Genomic DNA, 19,915 nt, shown 5'->3' on the forward strand with positions numbered 1-19,915 from the left:
TAACTGTAAATAATATAAAAAATATTAAAAATTAATTTTCAATAAATTTCTTTACGCATTTTTTATTCCAGTCATTGTGACTCCTTTTGAACAGTATAGATAGATGTATACTAAGTTTCAGTCTTTCTAGTGTTAAATATCTTACATTTGGTTTTTAGGTACCAAACAGAATTTTTTTTTCTTCTTCTTAAAGCTGTTTATAAATGATCTAGATAGATTAAATATATTGTAGTTTACTTGCGTATTTAAAAATAAACCTTTTAAATACCTAAAATTTATTATCTTACCTCCTATGTGAGCATTCAAGTACAGTGTAAGTTAAATGATCGAAATTTAAAATATAAAACTTAACTGAAATACTTATACAAATTAAAACAAAATCATTTTAGACACACGTGTTTTAACATTTGTTTTAGCTATAGCATTGGTTCTCAACGGGGGCGGTGGGAACTATGCTGAGGGGCGGTGAACTTGTTTTGGGCAGTAGCGGGGCGTTGGGTATGTTTTGGGCGGTAGGGGGCGTTAAGCATGCTTTGTCATTCAAATTTAATTTTAAAACTTACAAATAAAATTATTAAATTAAGATTAATTTAATAAAAAAATTTTTAATAAAGAAAAAAAGATTAAATTAATATAATAAATAAAGATTATCCTATACATTATTTGAAACATCAATAAAACGAATTTATACGACACCTATTCTTCGATCTGAACCAACACAGCTCAGCGTATGAGCCAGTAGTTTTTGCCTCTGACTCATTCAAGCCATTTATTGGAAATTGCAGTACATGCGCTTTCAGTATGAATGTTTGATCGGACCCGTGTTTCTTATAATGGCTTTCGTTAGCTTTTTTGCGGTTTTTCCTCCAGTTTCGATTAGATCTCATAGTTTATTTGGGCAGGTACGTACGCGAATTAGTTCTTTATAGTATCATAAATTATTTATTAATTTTGAGAAATAGTTGATTTTCTTTCATCGTTTGTATTTTGCTGACACCAACAATGTCGGTTGACAAAAAGAAGTGTCATCAGTAAAGTGTCACGTACTTGAAGTTGGGATTTGTTCAATTACTGTTGAACTCTCAATTACCTATGTGTTTACTTTGTAATAAAGTTTTATCTAATGAGGTAAGGAAATCTTACCGTTAGCAAGAGCATTTGCAAAAAACTAGATATAGATTTGTCATTTTTGACGAACGTCTTTTTTCACGTTTCTGAAGGCACCTTCGGTCTCAGGGTTACTAGTAACGTCATCACAAAAATGCGACGATGGTTTGATCGCTTCTTATAATATATCAAAATTTATTGCTAAATCTGGGAAAGCTCAAACCATCGGAGTAGAGTTGATACTGCCGGTTGTCAAGGAAGTTTTAGAAACAGTTTTACATCATCCAATGTAATAAAAAACTATCCCATAAGCAACGATTCAGTGCGGCGACGAAATGATGAGATGGGTGAAGACGTTGAAATTTCTTTATGCAAACTTTTGATGTCCAACGAATTTTCCCTTCAAGTTGATGAATCTACCTTGCCAGGTAATGCAGGCTTTACTGTAGGCATAGGTCCGGTTTGTAAAGGAAGGGAAAATTATTCAAGATATGCTTTTTGCAGGAAGCTTGATTGTAGATATCAAAGGTAAATCTATTTTTAGTACTGTCAAAGATTATTTTAAAGAGAAAAACATTCCTCTTGCGAATATTATGTCCATTGCCACTGATAGGCTCCTGCAATGGTGGGTCGACATCGTGAGTTTATCGCCCTTTTGGAAAGGGAGGTACCAGATATTTTAGCTGTTCACTGCGTGATTCACAGACAGTATTTAGTAAGAAAAAATCTCAGTGACCGTTTGCATCAATCATTGCAATATGCCGTATCTGCTGTGAACAAAATTCACAGTAATGCTCTCTAAGATCGATTATTTAGACAACTGTGTAAGAAAAACGATGAAGAATTCAATCGCTTGCAATATACACCGAGATTCACTGACTTTCCAAAAGCTTCTGTCTCAATAGGTATTGGAATCTTTTCGACTCTGTGCTTGAGTTCCTCGAAAACAGAAATGTAGCTCTAAGAGACAGATTGCTAGAATTTAAGAAAGACTTTGGCTGATTTATCTGTAAAATTTAATGGCATTAATTTACAACTTCAAGGCGACGAGCTCAATTCGATCCCTACAAAATAAGTTATTTTCGCCTTTCTAAAAAAACTGATTTTGTTTTAGCAGAATTTTGGTTGGAATGAGTTCAGCCATGCAGGCAAAATTCTCTCTGATGATGCACATGCACAAGAATATTGTCAACACCTTGACTCTTTGCACATGGACTTTTCTGACCATTTTAAAGATGTTTTGTTCCCTCGAAGTCCCTCAATGGGTTTATGAACCCTTTTGTAAATATTGAAACAGCAGAGGTTCAGATTTACGAGGAATTGGTCGAACTTTTAACTAATGAAACTTTGAAATGGTGATCGTCTCACAGAATTTTTACTTAACACTAAAAAGACTGAAATACCTATATTGCTCAAAAGCAGTCAAAATGACTGCATAGAATAACTAATGAATAAAGAAAGCATAACTAATGTATAAAGAAATTTGTTTAAAATAAAATTTAATATTTTTGTTATTATTTTCAGTTATATAACAAGTTATTTGTAAATATTAACAATAAAAAAATTATATGTTGTACAAAAAGTCACAAAATTCTAAGAAATTGTGTTATCATTGTTTTTCTAATTGAAATTAAAAAGCAGTCAAAATGACTTCCATGGGCAATCTAGTGTTAAAGGTAACAGTCGTCTCTATCTTGGACTGTAGACTATCGTTAAAAATTTTTTAATTGCTTTCCCTGCCTCCTAACTTATCGAATGTGGATTCAGTGCTGTTACGGATCTTGTCTTAAAAAGAAGAAATCGACTCGAAATTGTGCAAACGTGGGTATTTGCATCTTCATCTCACTAAAAGTATTGAACCGAGCGTTAAGGAATTGGTTCTGAACCATTAAGTACAATCATCCCACTAACATAGTTACTTGAATGTTTCGTTGATACTACTTTTTAGTGTAACAAAATTATTTTGGGTGTTATTTTAATTATCTAATTTAGAATAAATTATTCTTTTTAAGCATAGGTTTCTTAGTTGTATATTTTTTTTCATTAAACGTATTTATTTTGATCATAACAAATAGACGGCGATTACCTGCCGTGAGAAAATTATGGAGTTAATTTATTCTTTTTTAAAAAACCAAACAAATTCAAAGCGTAAAATAATTGCTTAAAAAATTTGCCTCTTATAATTCAGCACACATCCCTCCGTCCCCATGCTCAAAATAACAGGATTTTTATAAAGGGGGGCGTTGAAATATTTTTTGCTCCTTAAGGGGGCGGCAACGTTCAAAAGGTTGAGAACCTATGAGCTATAGGATAATTTTAAAACAAAAATTCTAAACTCTTGCATAAGTTTCAGTTTCTTCCATTTTGTTCAGTTTATTCAAGTTTTTTCTAAATTTTTTCCAGAGTTCTGAAAAGAATATCCTTCCTCCAGTAAAAATGCTACTCATGATTCAAACACTGTGCACGTCTTCCTCTGAGCTTGGATAAATTTTTAATAACAAAAGACAACGAGCAATTAGTGAAATTGCATCAAATCTCAAAACGCAATTCCAAATCCAATTTACAGCTTTTAATTCTTTATATTCAATGAATGTAGTAAAAGATAAAAGAAAGCTATTTACAAAACCGGCATTTGACTCCTATTTCTTTAGACACTATTGATAAAGATAAGTAATCATACTTCACTGGTTGGTGACAACGATTATCAATTTTTTTTAGTACACAATTATAAAATTTATTGATAAAAATAATTTTTATTATATATATTTGAGCTATTTAAATTGTACTCACAAAAAGAAATGTTTTTAACAATAAAATACTCAAATTTTTTTTATTATTGTTTAATAGGAATTTTTTTATATAAAAATATTAATTTTGAAAAAATTCTTTGTAATAAATTTAACAAAAACTGTAGACCGACGAAGAGATTACAACAGTCAATAAATTTTTTTCGTAACAAAAATTTTATAGCTTGCCTCAAAAATAATTGAAAAAGAAAAATAGATACATTTTTAAGTGTACACAAGAAGTTAAGAAGAAAGGAAATATCAATCAGTCATATTGAGTTAAAATAAATACTGGAACGAAAATTAAATATTGCGCTGGCCATTTTATCAGATATATTGTTTTATATCAACAAGAAAGTAGCACAATGAAAGAAAAGCAAATAAAAATACTCAATCGCTTCATTACTTTATCGAAGTTGCTTATTCGATAACACAATCAATCTGTTATTTAAAGGTTTTAAGCAAGCAGTTGAATAAATTTGCTCAAAGTGATGACTAATATTTTTTAAAAACTAAAAACTCACACTTCGCATGAGTTTTGCAGAAAATTTAAAAATTTTTTAGTTGCCTATGTTTTTGTTTTGGTTTCCAGAGTGCATTTTTTCAGTATTAAATAATCTAGGTTGTGGTGAGAGTGTTTTTATGAGGTCTTTGCCATTCCAGAGTCTCCACTGGATTTAGCGTTTCAAAATAGTAGCTTCAGAAACCCTTACATACAAAAATAATGACTGAATAATAGTCTAGAAATAAATAATAACATCCTAATTAGAATGCTTCGATAAAACAAAACGCAAAGTAAAAGAAAAGTCGAAATTTTACACAGGGTGCGTAGCCAAATCTTTCAACAAAAAATAAACACCTTTTAAGCACTCAAATATTTTTAAGCACTATATGCATTAACAAAATGCAAAATAATTTTCAAAGACTTTACAAGGTCACGATAAAAATAACTAGTTTCTGACAAAGAACTCTTTTCGTGATTATATTAGCCATTTTAAAATGATCAAGAAATTTTTCGGTCCGATAACAGAGGGTGGTAAATAAAACCTGAAATTGAGAATATCTTGCAAAATGCAACAAAGTTGCACAAGGGATTAAAATGATTGGCGCTTTCATACGCTATGGACCTACATTACGCCGAAATGGATTGTGGAAAAGCACGCTTTTGCATAATACGTGGCGAAAATCAACATCGTAAAGAAAAAAATGTCATTTTCGAAAAAGGAAAATTAAGCACTTTTTAAAAACGCCCAATGAAAAAAGCACCTTTAAGGGCTTTTAAAAAACGAAAACAAGCACCTTTAAGCACTTTTTAAAAACGCTACGCACCATGTTACATGATGCAAAGCTCATTCTAGGCAGAAATGTGAGGCGTACCGCACTGTTTTACTTTTCGGTAAAAAAAGTTCCCACCCCAAATACCTCCTAATCCTGATTACACAACCCCAACATATTAAAAAAATAAAATAAAATACAAAATAAAACTAAAAACAAAATTGGTAGTTCACAAGTTTTTCCTATCGAGTTTTCAATCATTTTTAAGTAGTATTTTAAATACCGATATTTTTGATACGCTACATTTACAACACAAGAATTTTGAATTCGAGTACCAAATTTTTGACTAGCTTAATTTGTAATGATCACATTGCATATCGATCAACTGAAATTATTTTTAAATGAAAATTAATACTTTTAGAGCTTTTTATAGAGAATATCTCGACGCTCTTTGTTTTTTCTTGCTTTCAAATGGAATTTCTCAATAATAAATAATCTAAATTATGGTGAGAGTAACATAACATTTATGTCAATTCAAGCGAAGATCGTATTTAAAAAAATACATTAAATTAACGTCTATGTTTTAGAGCAGTGTTTCCCAAAGTGTGGTACGCGTACCCCCAGGGGTACGGGAAAAGTTTAGTGGGGGTACACGTTCTTATGCGAAATGTCTGGCAAAAAAACGAAAATTTCAAAACATTTTATTTAAAAACGAAGCTAGCCATGAAAATTTACGATTGCGTATTTTTCTATTGGCTATTTTTTGCAAAGTTAACAGTTAATATTTAGTGATGTCAACAGCCAGTTGTGATTTTTAACTTTTGTGCAGTTATTTTATAGTAAAAAGTACATTAATTTTTTTATTAGTGGTACACAGCGTTACGAAAAATTTAGAAAGGGTACACAAAAGTCATAAGTTTGGGAAACACTGTTTTAGAGCATAAACAGAATAATGATAAAAAAAAACCCCCAGTTGATTCGTAGAACGTACATTACAAGCGATCAGACATTACACACTACGTTATCATTTAAAGCTTCTATAATTGGTTTTCATTGTTGTGATACACTCATAGCAGTGAAAACATATATACTTTCATTTACGTCGCACTAGAGCTGCACAATGGGCTATTGGCGAAGGTCTGGGAAACATCCCTGAGGATGATCCGAAGACATGCCATCAGAATTTTGATCCTCTGCAGAGGGGACGCCCCCCCCCCTCGCTAAGGTAGCCCGACGACCTGCACGCGAAGTCGAACACTTTACGATAGAACAGTTTCACGAGGACCAATACCGCACACCCTCGGTCTCTACGCAGACTGATCCAAGTGGTCACCCACCCGCACACTGACCGCAGCCAGTGATGCTTGACTTCGGTGATCTGCTGGGAACCGTGTCTTAACGATCAGTCCACTGCGGGCCACAAATATTTTACAAAATATTTTCGATTGAGACATACGCGAAAACTACAGAGAAGTGTATGTTAAAATTTTGCAGTGACATTTTAAATTGAGAAATATATTAAAACTAAACCTAAACTTTGTACAGATGTTGTTAAATGATACAGCGTTCTACCTTATTAGCTCAAGTTTCTGTAAAAGTGTCTACGCTGCATAGTTAGAATCATCACGCTGAATGAAGACTTCAGTTCACCTTCCTTCTTCAAACCAGTTTCTCGAATCATACGAAAACTTTACAGTGACGTTTTTTACTGAGAAATACGTAAAAAATACAGGCATATGTTAAAATTACACGAAAACTATTGATACATTTTCAATTCAATTAAAAAAACCTACAATATATGTTGTAGTTTCTGTGAAAATATTTATTATCTATATAAACACTCACTGAGGTAAAAGCAAGATTTAGTATTTCCCTTTAAAACTGTTTGCTGAATCATGCGGAAACAAAAACTATACAAAAAATTTTCTATTGAAAGATATGTGGAAACTAAAGAGTTATATTAAAATTATGCGAAAACTTCGAAGTCACCTTTTCAATTAAGAGAGAATTGTAAAAATCTTATTTTTAATCTTACTATTTTTAAAAAAGTCAGAAACTAAAGTTTCTGTAAAAGTGCATGGTCTCTGCATAGCTACACTGACTGCTGTAAAAGCTAGCTTTTGTATCTTTTTAAAAAACGGTTAGCTGAATTACATAGAAGAAAAAAAAGTTTTGCAAAATATTTTCTATTGAGAAAAATGCGAAAACTGAAAAAAATATGTTAAAATTATACAAAAACTTCAATGTGATGTTCCAATTCAGTGTATGTATAACCTACAATCTTTACAACGTATATAAGCTAAAGTTTCTGTAAAAATGGTTATTCTGCATAGAACTACGTTACTGCGGTGAAAGCAAGCCTTAGTTTCCCCTTTCAAAACGGTTTGCTGAACACGGTGAAAAAAAAACCCTTATAAAACATTGTCTATGGAAACATATGCGAAAACTGAAAAAGATATGTTAAATTTATACGAAAACTTCAAAGGGACTTTATCCATTAAGAAATATGTAAATTCTTCAATTTTTACAAGAGTTATAAGCTAAGTTTTTCATTTTAATATGGTTTGCTAAACTACACAACGGAAAAAAAACAACTTTTTTTTGTATTTTTTTTATTGAGGCATATGAGAAAACTAAAATGATATGTTAAAATTATGCGTAAACTTTACAGTGACATTTTTAATTGAGAGATATGTAAAAAAAACTTACATTTTACACAAGTTATAAACTGTTACAAGTTTCTGTAAAAGTGTTTACTCTGCAGAGTCTGCGGTGAAAGCAAGCTTCAGTTCTACCTCTTCAAAAATGTTTGCTGAATGATACGGAAACAAAAACTTTATAAAACGGTTTCGATTGAGACTTAGAAAAATAAAGAAATATATATATGTTAAAAACATAAGTAAGCTTAACAGTGACGTTTTACATTAAGAGATATCTAAAAACTAAACCTACAATTTCCACAGATGTTGTTAGATGTTACAGATTTTTACGTAATTAGTTTAAGTTTCTGTAAAAGTGTTTACTCTGCATGGTCACATTGACTGCGGTGAAAACAAGCTTCAGTTTCTACTCTTCAAAACTCTTTGCTGAATAATACGGAAACAAAACTGTTTTGATAGTTACTTATGAGAAAAATAAAGAGACATATATGTTAAAAACATACGTTACGTTATTAGCTCAAGTTTCTGTAAAAGTGTTTACTCTGCATAGTCACATTGACTGCAGTGAAAACAAGCTTCAGTTTCTACTCTTCAAAACTCCTTGCTGAATGATACGGAAACAAAACTGTTTTGATAGTTACTTATGAGAAAAATAAAGAGATATACTATATGTTAAAAACATACGTTACGTTATTAGCTCAAGTTTCTGTAAAAGTGTTTACTCTGCATAGTCACATTGACTGCGGTGAAAACAAGCTTCAGTTTCTACTCTTCAAAACTCTTTGCTGAATGATACGGAAACAAAACTGTTTTGATAGTTACTTATGAGAAAAATAAAGAGATATATATGTTAAAAACATACGTTACGTTATTAGCTCAAGTTTCTGTAAAAGTGTCAACACTGCATAGTTACAATCATTGCAGTGAAAAAAAGGTTTCACTTCACTCCCACAATTTAAAAACATTTTGAAGACTTATACGAAAACTTTACAGTCATGTTTTCCATCGAAACAGATGTTTAAACTAAAGTGATAGGTTAATATATACGAAAAAGAAAACTTTACAGTTGCGTTTTTCAAGGAAAGATATGTTGAAAAAAAACTTCAGTTTTTATAAATTTTTCAAACAACTGTTCAAAATTTTTTTTTTTTCTGTGTAAATAATATTATAAATTGTGAATTTTCGAATTGTGTTTCAATATTTTATGATTTACCAATGAGATATACTTTACTAACACATTCATAGTTTTAAATTATAATGTAACTTTTTCGAATACTCGCCTCCACTCATTCGAATACTCGCCTCCTTCTAATAATTAAAAAAAAAAAAAAAAACTATTTACATTAGAGAAGCACTGCGATAGATTTCTGTTCATTCAATATTATATTACAAAGGTAAAGTGGTGAATTTTTGAATATATGTAAAGAAATTTTACTAATTTTTTAGTTTCAGGTGGACATTGGTCAGCTTATTATTAGAATACAGCATATAAGAATTATCTAATTCAAAAATATGTGAAAACACTACTATTTAAAATATAATACACACATCTAAGAAAAGAAAGGGTTAAATCAGTCATTTACATAAATAAATCTATACAATGTGAAATAAGCAGAAATAATGTCACAAATGACTTAAAACGAGATTATTTGTGCTTTTTTTTAAAATATTGTTTAGCTTCATTTATAACACAATAGAGCTAATACTTATACTGTTGTCATTTACGTCATAAGTGTCATTACTTTAAAGCATTAAATTATCATAGGAAAATTTATATTATGTCTAAATATTACATTTTGTAACTCAAAAAGCATCTTGATACACCATTTTTATTAGAAATGATTTTAAAGTGAGAAAAATAGAACTTTTTTGTTTTAAGTAAACAATTTATAACTGGATAAATTTTTTAATCATTTTCTAGTTTTCAAATTTTATTTTCCAAAAAATAAGAAATAACAGAACAATTTGTGGGTAGTAAATTATTTTACTACACTAAATTGTAAACAACGTAAAAGCTAATTTTAAAATATTTCCAATAGAAAATATTAAAGTCAAATTTTTCTATGCTTTAATATCATGCAACAATTGTCTTCAATTTAAAATTTTGTTTGGATTTTACTACTACTTTATTTAGTTACGAAACAAATTTTGGTACAAATAGACTAGTAGCAAAAACATTTTATCTGTTTCGAAAGTGAAAGTATAATTTCAGATTTAAACTTAACTTACATAGCATAATAAAAAGAAGATGTTTAAAAAGTATTTTCAATTTAAATTAAATTTTCATATTACTTATAAAATTTCAAGGAATATCCAGTAATAAAGGGGTTTTGTTTGTTACACAAAGTTTTAAAATTTACCTATAACTAAATTTAAAACAAGAACATTTTCTTACATTTCTAATAAATTTAAAATAAAAATTCAGACTTAATAAATAACTGAACTGAGACCAATTAAGTAGACATGTTTGCACAGATGCAAACTAGGAACAATAAAAGGTAAATTGAACACTTTTTGTACAGTATTTGAAAATAAATTAAAGACATTAAAATTAAATTGGAACTGAAGACAAAGTTTACAGGATTGCAAGCAGTCATTCCAAATATTTTTCTAAGTTCTTGGGAAGAATTAGACTATAGCTAGAATTTTTTGATATTTAATAATAATAACATAATTGATCTTTAATAAAAGCACAAGAAATAAATAGCTTAAAAAAGAGAAATAGAACTACATTTTTCTGCTGAGAAAAAGAGTGAAGAACAGAATCTATCTTATTGAATTAACCCTCTGTGCATTAGCCCATCATTCTTATTTTTCTCTTCTTCTTGAACTTTTAGATGAAAACTTTTTTTGCATTTAAAAAAAAAAAAAAAAAAAAATTGTTTTTTTTTATGTTATTGAAAGGGAAAATGGTGTTTAGCAGGAAAATAACTTAATACATTGTTAAATTGAAATGTAAACTTAATTCAAAATCTTTTATGATGACATAATTTTAAAAATTGAAATTATATAAGTCAAAATTTGAAAATATTCTGAAAAATTACTCACTTAAGGAAAAAATGTTTTCTCTTCTCAAGATTAAATGAATACTATTTTTTTTAAAAATTTATCATTTATCTTGTACTTTCTATAGTCATTAAATACAATAAATTTCTAATAACATTTGAAATCAAAATATTTATGATAGATTTAAGCAAGTAAACAGAATAAAAGTCTAAAAATATATCTGCATCAAGTAAATTTTTTTTTTATTAAAAAGCATAATCAGTTGCTGAGAAATCAAGATACCTATTATTTTTAGAAATATTTCCTACAAGAAAACAATAAAGGACCGAGGCTTAAAATTATCAGATCAAGATAGCACACATGTATGTGGTTTGTATGTGCACTTTTTTTCTTTATAAATTTGTGATTTATGCAGAAAAAACTTACTTTTCATTAAATTTTAGATATAGTTTGGTAGTCTAATATAAAAAGCTAGTCAATGAGTGAAAACTTAATGATTTAAGATTTTGTAATACTATTTAACAAAAATATTGTAAGAGCATCAATATTTCCACACTAATTTTTGAATTAACATGTAGTCGAGCTGATTTGCATAAAACTTTGCCTCAATAGCAGTATTTCTAAAGTGAATATAGATGGATTCCCTTAAAAGTAATAGAAAATGAGTTGATAATGAAGAAAGTTTTGTTTTGAACTATGTGAAGTAAAGAATGTAAAAAAGAAAAAAAATAGAGCAAATTATTTACATAATATAACAACCATATAGCGAAATTATTAGTCAATAAAATTTAGAAGTTTATCATGGTAGTTTTGTGTGTGACATGTAAAGTTTAAGTATAAACCCGCCAGTTTCATAAACCAAATTTTTTAAAATTTATTTTATTTCTTCAACAGATTAAATTTTGTAGAATTTATAACTAAAGTTATCATATTTAAACAATTTTTAAAATCAATAAAAGTTTTTAACAATATATAACAATTTTTAAAATCAAAAAATTAAATAAAATTCAGTCTGCTTAAAAAAAGAGCTTTATGTTTGCGTATTTGAATAGTAATTTTACAATTTAGGAAAAAATAATATACAACTATTCCAAAGCTAAAATCATCAAAATTTTAAACTTAATTTTACTGAATTTATAATTTTGGTATATTTTAGATGAAGTTTGAATTATTTTTTTTTACTTACTTAATTGTATTTTCTTCCACAAAAGATTTTCTTTTCTTTTTACTTCTCTGTTTCTTCCAATCTTCCAGTCTCCTCCTAAAACTTGATCTGTACACTTTTGATCCCGCCAACTTTAACAGCTGATACTACGTACAAACTTAATAAGTAGAGTTCCAATCATTTTTACGAGATAAAAAAAAATTCCATAAATGCAATGAGAACGTAATTTATGTAATACGTAAAAACTGAAAGAATATTAAATGAAAATATTTCATGTCTTGCAAATTCAAAGTTTTATTTATTAGCATCTGTCAAACTAAAATTATCAAATATCAGTTCAAATTGACAGAATATTGCCCATTAGTAGCAAGCAATAAAAAGAACGAAACTAAAAGAAGATTGATTTCCATAGTTTAATATGTAAAAATGTTTAGTTTATAAAGAATAACTTTATTTAAGAAACTGTAATCTTCCACATCCCCGTAGCACATCAGATCAACATCTGATGGACATTTAAATCCAGATCGATTTACCAAAACACCAAATTAGCTGATATGTTGCCAAACTAGTTGTTTGAATAACATGTCTTAATATTTTTGCTAATTTGAGAGGCGAATGACTAAGACATACATTTTAAGAGAAATACAATTTGTAGCAATCTATTTTGAACAATTCTAATCAATATAGCATTACGAATAAATTTTTTTTAATAATCTGAAGTTTAATAGTAACAATTTACTCTTAACCGTGTTTATAAGATTGTAACTGAAACTGCAAAACTAATGTTTATATTTATAAAAGTGAAACTATACGATATAAAAAGAAATGAAAGTATTTATAAATAAATCTGTTAATATTAAGTTCTTTTATTGTTTTGCAATGTAATGTGTTTTAAATTCTCATGAACTATTTAAAATAAACTTTTTAGTTATCTATTGCTGTATTCATCGCATTATTCTAACATAATGACAGAAGAATGTCAAAAAGCAGAAGCAGATGCGGTTGAATTTGTCAATCGAGCCATTGAATTTGAGCAGCAAAAGAATTATGACGCTGCTATTTATTATTATAGAGTATGAATATTATGTATTATTTTTACTATCTTTACTTTATACTGATGTTCATATCGTAGATAAAATGTATATTTGAATCTCGATTTTGTATACTATTCATATATGATAATTATGAAATTCAAGAATAATGTGACGTAACTACCACTATAAATATTAATTACTAATTCACTAGTATAAAAGAAATGTTAACTTGATTGTATCTAGAGTTACCTTTTGGTGGAAGAAGGTTGACATCGTCCTTAAACTCTCTCTATAATATTTCCAAACTGTTGTTATGCAATCTTATTTAAGATTTCTGTACGTGTGCTAAAATAATCGCTAAGTTTTTTGGGGATATTTGGTATCATGATCCCGCGCCAACTACAATCGCTAAGGTACCTAACAGATTTTAAACTTGCTAACTTTAAAAAAAAACAAAACATGTAGATGTTTGCCCGGGAGTGACTACGAGTTATACCTTTCGAGTTGGTCTCGGTGATATTTTTTATTAGTTCCTCGCTGGCTACTGCACGGAAGCTGCCAAGACTAGGCGATTAATCTGCCACAGATTACGCTACGGAAAACTTCCCAGTTTTTGGCTGCTCCTGGGCAGTGCCAGTGAAAAATGATAAAACGAAACTAAAAATATTTTTCACCGAATGGGGCAAACTCGAAATGGAGACTTGTGCCTTTTCTAGGGGATATTTTCGTTTTGTGTTCTGTCATGATAGATAGATCAAGATAGGGAACAGAGTTATTGAACTTCCAGGCAGCGGCTCGTGAGAAATTAAAAAAAAAAAAAACATCACAAAGAGACCATCTCGAAGTGTAAAACTCGTAGCTACCCGCGGGCAATCGTCTACATGCTTTTTTTGAATAAAAACTTTCCCTTTTAAAACCAATTTGGCACCTTGGGGATTGCAGTTGGAGTGGCTGATCATGACAGGGAGTTTTGATTTGCAATTTTTTTAAAAAAATAACCTATAGTGGTTTGCCTGAGGGTGGTTATAATTTCCTTAAGTTGGTCGCCTTCTGTGCTGTTACTTTCTTATTTTCTTTTATTTAGTGTTTGCAGGTCTCTGCCCAGCAGTTGCCATGATTTTGCAATTATTCTGCCGTAGTTCACATTAAGGAACTCTTCCAACAATCGAGAAATCTTTCTTCATTCTGGGGAAAACCACTGTGTATGTTCTTTGTTTAATTTATTTAAAATAATTGGGCAAATACAGTTGATGTGAACAGATATAGAAAGGGGAAGATATCCCTTGTTTTTGTGTTAGTGAACATTATTAAGTTTAGATAATATAATTTGTATCATAAATTTATGACCTAACTTAAAAATGTTTAATATGTTTCCAAACATGATTATATTCATCATATCTGAGAATTTTTTTATCTGATAGATACATCTCTTAACTAAATGCTATATTTCAATTACCTTTTAGTTTTTGAGATAGTCATGGGTGAGTTAAGTTTGAAACACAAAGCTATTAAAGCAGAATTATTTCAACTTTTAAAATGTACAAAATTGTTCAATTAATCTAGTTTGTAGCTTTCATATAGCATAATTCTTTATATAATGATAATCATTTGTCACTTGATAATCAATTGTTTCAAATAATTGTGTAAGTCAAACCAATTAAAACAGAACAGATCAAAATTTTGAAGAAAAATGCATTCTTGCAATAGCCCAGTGTAGGCCAAGGAGTAAAGGATGCTAAGCTCCTCAATTTTGTGACCAAGGCATGATGGTTGTAACATGGTTAGCATTATATATAAGCTGATTTACCCATGGATTGGAATCTGCATAGTCTACTAGCTGCCTAAGATGCCTAATCCTAGACTTTCACAATGACTGCTCAATGCATTTAGACTAAAATATTTACAAATAATATTCAATTCATCATTATCAGAAAATTACAGAACATGTACTTAATGGTCTGCATAAAGTGCATCAATTAGATTCCTAATTTTCTAATGTATTAATTGTATGAATTTTTAAATAAGATATGCTATAAGGTACAAAATCTTATTTAAAATATAATCAACACAATGTTAAAAATATTTAATTATTCTGATATATTTTCTATTTAAACATTGAAAGATATTTTAACACATTTTATTGAGCATTAAATTTTCGGGAATATTATTTGCAGGTCATTACCTGTTCGCACCAATTAAAATCACCAAGTTTAACTCTCCAGTTCTTATATTTTGAATAGATTAAAATTGTGTGTATAATGGCTTCTAATGATTTTTGATTGATGCTTGGCTAATGATTTTTGCCTTTGATTGTGGAATATTTTTTAGTTTTGATTATCACTGCCCGTTTTCTATGACTTAGTGGCATTTATGTACAGATACTGAGATTCAGAAATTTTCCTAAATAATATGTTAACAAGAGAGAAAGTAGGAATATTTCCAAACTTATTTAAGTCTTTACATATCACAATAGTTTGAAATGTGCTTCTCCGACTTTCTATGATGGCATGAACTCCATAACATATTTAAATATTGTGAGAGCACTCCTTTGCGAAATTAAGTTACAAAGACCAAATAACATTTAAATTGCCAAAACATAAGATAAAACAAAATATAACTGGAGCTCTGTTGTTGACAAAATGTGAATTGAATAAATTAGAATATTAATAGTCTTTTAGTTAAATCTTATCCTTCTAACTGATAGTTGTATTCTAAGTACAGTACAGAACCCGTTATCCGGAAATCAGAAAACCGAAACGAAATTCGATAAATTTTCCAGCCTTTGATAAAAATTTTTTTTTTTCTTCATAAGATTTTAGAATTTTTCTTTCTTTTTTGAAAGATGCTTACCTTACCATCATTTTGGAAATAATCATTAGTGTATTACTTCATCGTTTTTTCTTCTTTTTAAGATTATTTCCAAATATTTTTTTTTAGTTGGGTTTAACAATAAAAAAAAACGGCTTTTTGTAGCGATTCAGAAAACCCGAAAAATCAGTTATCCGGAATAGAGATGGTCCCGATCGTTCCGGATAATCGGTTTTCTACTGTATTTAATTGATGTGCATCAAAAAGTAATACATTGATTTTTTTTTAAAATTTTAAGTTTATATTGTTCTTTGCAACCAAAAAATTTTTTTAGTGTGGCATTATTTTTAGTGCTTGGTGCAAAGTAAACTTTAATTTGTATGCTTTGCAATAAATAATGAAACATTCATTGTATTTCTTAAATTTATATTATCCAGGATAAAATATCTAAAATTTACACTTTAAAAACCTCAGCCATAAAAACAAGCTTCCATGCCTTACTTTGTAATTCAGGAACTCATTTTTTGTAAATTTTATTTACAGGTATCTGCTCACACCCTTTCTGCCGCTTATCTCTTAGGATCCCAAATTGCAGGCATCAGGGAGAAATCTGATGAGTATCTTAAACGGGCTGATGATCTCTGTAAAATAAGTATGTTTAAAAAAAAAGGAAAACTATAGCTTTAAATTTCAATTTATTACCTAACTTTTCACTTTGTGCATCGTATATAGTTATCTAGGTTTAAATTGATGTATTTAATTTTATATCCTTTTTAAAATCTTGCAAAATTCTTTTCTTTTTTAATGATAAGATATGATACATATTAGATAATATGAATACTAAAATTTCATTGCTATATTTTAGAGGCAGAATGTAATCTAAATAAACCTGTAAAAAATGAAGAAAGTCTGCAGTTAGATAGAGCTGAATTTCTATTACGTCAAGGTTTTGAAGAAGATGAAAATGGCAATGATAAAGAAGCTACCGAACTCTATTTACAAGCTGCTGAACTTTGTTTAAAAACAGTAATTACTACTTCTGTTACAAATATCAAACATTTCATTTCTAAAATTAAATAGTTTTTTCATTTTTAAAATACTACAGTGAGACAAAAAAAAAGTGTCCTCAAAACTTTTTGTTTTAAGGATACTAAACTTACACTAAGTGATCTTAATCAGGGGTCTGTCCAGGCCGAATTTACTACCGTTTAGCGGTACCTTCACAAATTCAACTTTGGAAAAACGGTAGTTTCACAAATTCAATTTTAGGAAAAACGGTAGTTTCACAAAATTCTTTTTCTTAAAATTTTATTTTTGTATCCCTTAAGAAACGATAAATCCATATTTTTACCATATTTTTGTGTTGATTTTTTAATATAATTCTTAACTTTTCACAAATTATGTCTAAATTTTCACAAAATAGGTACCTCTCAGAAAAACCTAGACAGACCCCTGTTAATGATGTGAAAGTTTTGCCTCAAATTTTCTAAATAATTAGTGCTTCTAAGCAAAAAAATCAGATGCCAAAATGTACTTTCTCTGAATAAACATTATCTTTTTTATTCCCGGCAGCTATGGATAACTGCAATTTGAAAAGTATGGTTGCTCCTGTCTTATCAGCAGAAAAGTCGAAAGTTTGGCCTGTTAATTTAGGCTTATTTCGTCATATCTTTTAAGTCAGTCTAAAACAATCCATATAATTCTATGGAAAGTTTTTTAAAAATTATTTATTTTATTTCATAATCATAAATTGTATTTTTTATAAAACGAATTTGAAATGTAATGTGCATGGTAGTTCACATTTTTTTAATTACGTTAAAATTTTAAATAACAAATTTCAAAATTTGATTGAAATTGGTTTTACTAAGTTATAAAAATTTTGCCTACATTTTGTATCTAGTCACTTAAAATTAAGTAATTCAAAATTATGTAAAGATTTGTGAACCTTATAAAATTCGAAATGTTTCTGATGACCAATATTACATAATCTAAGAAAAAAATCATAAATTATCATTATTACAGATTATTTTTTTGTGTAGAATTATTTTTGTGTAAGTGAATTTTGTATGCATTAAAGTTTTAATTTCCTTCAAATATTATTCAGATGTGGCATTAGTAAAAAATGAAATTAATATTAAGAGATCCAAACTTTTGACAGACCATCTAAATTACTTAATATTGTGTATTTCATGTAGCAACTTTCAATCATATCTTGATGGTTAGAAATATAAATCTGTTGTAAAAAAGGTGTCTTTATTTGAAAATAAATACAAATTTTATGCCTGATTTCACAACTTAATTAATAGTCTGCACTAATTACTTAGCATATTTGAGGTTGCTTTTTTGAATTATTAAAATTTACATTTACTATGTGAAATTCTTATCATTAGAACAAAATGTATTTAAGTTGATGTGTTTTTTTTTTGGATTTACGTCTGTTACATATATACTTTCTTACATTGCATTTATAATTTCTTAGGACAATGAATGTTGAAAGAATATTTTTTTTTCATAAATAGTTAAACAATTAATTTTTCTTTATGAGTCATTTTAGCTCTTTTAATTTTATAATAATAAATTTTAATATTGACAGTGCAGTATTTCTAAATATTTTTTTATTTATTTTTCTTCATAGAGAAAGATGACTAAGGACAAAGATTTGCAGTTTAAGTTGTCAAAATTAGCTGAGAAGGCTCTTGACAGGTTAGTTTTTTGAATTTAACCATTATTAAGTTATTTCAGAAGAAACATTTAAAATTTTTTATATATCTCAAGCTTTCTATTTATATTCATTATTGCTTTAATGAAGTGAACTATTGTTCTAGTGTCACTGTATGCTTAGAATTTATAGAAATTTGCGTATGAAGAATTTTTTGTGAATTCATTGTTGCAAAGATTTTTCTGCAAATTCATTGCAATTTAAATTACAATGAATTCCTAAAAAATACTAGCGAATTTAGAAGTGAATTTTTGCATATTGTTTGAACAGAGAATGAAGGAATAATAATTAAAAAAAATTTGGGATTGCATTCTTTTTATGTTAGGGGCATAATAAAGGAACTTCTGTATGACAGGGTGAATCCTGAAAATTGTTTTGTTCAAAATTCTTAATTTCAAATTGGTTAATAGTTATTATTATTCTCAAATACTTCACAAAATTTTTTTCAGTTGAATTTAAAAATATTTTTGTCTTCAGTAACAGGCCTAAAGTTTCCTTTTTTCTGTTGAAAACTTAGATTAGATTTTTTTCTTTTTTTTTTCTAAAAAATTAAGCATAAATATAACAAATTTTAGCTTTTGAGTTTAAAAATATAAAAATGTGAAGTAATAGAAAAAATATGTATGAAATGTAACATTTAGATTTCCTATAATCTACTTTTTGAAACAAAAAAATTCTTAGCTGATTTGTTCATGAAAATTAAGTTTTTCATATAAATTTAAGGTGACCTAAATGTTACTTTTCGGATATATGTTTTTTGGTGTTACTTTGAATTCTAAATTTTACTTTTTTTTAGCATGAAATTTATAAATTATTTTATAATTAAAAAATTGAAATTTATGTGTTGGGTCACAAAAAGTGGAATTTCAGAACCCTTTTGGTAAATTTAAATGTTTTATAATTTGACTAAAACATTTTATGGTAAATATGTAAACATAATGACAACTTTTTATTGACTTGAAATTTTGATTTTCAAGGAAAATAATTTTTGTAATAGAACCTACAGTATAATTGATTATTTTAGGGAAGAATTAAATGCAAATGCCGTCCAGTCCAAAACACTTCTGTGAATGGTTCATAGCTAAATTTTGGTTGAAGTTTCATTTAAACAATACAAAAATATTGAGGAATTAGCAATTAACTATAATGTAAAATTAACAACTTATCAATTAAACTAATATTAAATCTGGATTCTTATCTTTAAAATCTAATAAAAACAATTGAATAAAAAAATTTTGATTTTATTCTTCTCACCTTAAACTTTTCTAGATATTGTAGTCTAGTTTTATGTGAGCAATGTGTCACAGTTTAGAAATAGGCATTTATCATGGAAAATAGCTATAACAGGAAAAAAA

At 28.3% G+C, this 19,915-nt stretch overlaps 2 protein-coding genes across 3 annotated transcripts in view; one reads left to right on the top strand and one right to left on the bottom strand.

The window, feature by feature from the left end:
* LOC107443034 (uncharacterized) overlaps positions 1-12,541 on the bottom strand; it is a 53,447-nt gene extending 40,906 nt beyond the window's left edge. Inside the window, exons 1-2 of one of the 2 annotated variants that reach the window (XM_016056771.4) lie at positions 12,021-12,530; positions 7,878-7,980 (exon numbers count right to left, since the gene is read on the bottom strand). The gene's annotated coding sequence lies outside the window, so the exon portion shown is untranslated. Of the gene's footprint in view, positions 1-7,877; positions 7,981-12,020 lie in introns of both variants that reach the window. The other variant, XM_016056777.4, reaches the window with a different exon arrangement.
* Positions 12,542-12,746: 205 nt separating this feature from the next.
* LOC107443024 (calpain-7) overlaps positions 12,747-19,915 on the top strand; it is a 30,397-nt gene continuing 23,228 nt past the window's right edge. The window contains exons 1-4 of the mRNA XM_043043804.2: positions 12,747-13,072; positions 16,385-16,493; positions 16,707-16,867; positions 18,477-18,544. Coding sequence (XP_042899738.1) covers positions 12,965-13,072; positions 16,385-16,493; positions 16,707-16,867; positions 18,477-18,544 — 446 coding nt within the window. The 5' untranslated portion in view covers positions 12,747-12,964. The remainder of the gene's footprint in view (positions 13,073-16,384; positions 16,494-16,706; positions 16,868-18,476; positions 18,545-19,915) is intronic.

This window comes from Parasteatoda tepidariorum, chromosome 8 (genome assembly GCF_043381705.1).
Source record: "Parasteatoda tepidariorum isolate YZ-2023 chromosome 8, CAS_Ptep_4.0, whole genome shotgun sequence".
NCBI classification, from domain to species: Eukaryota; Metazoa; Arthropoda; class Arachnida; order Araneae; family Theridiidae; genus Parasteatoda; species Parasteatoda tepidariorum.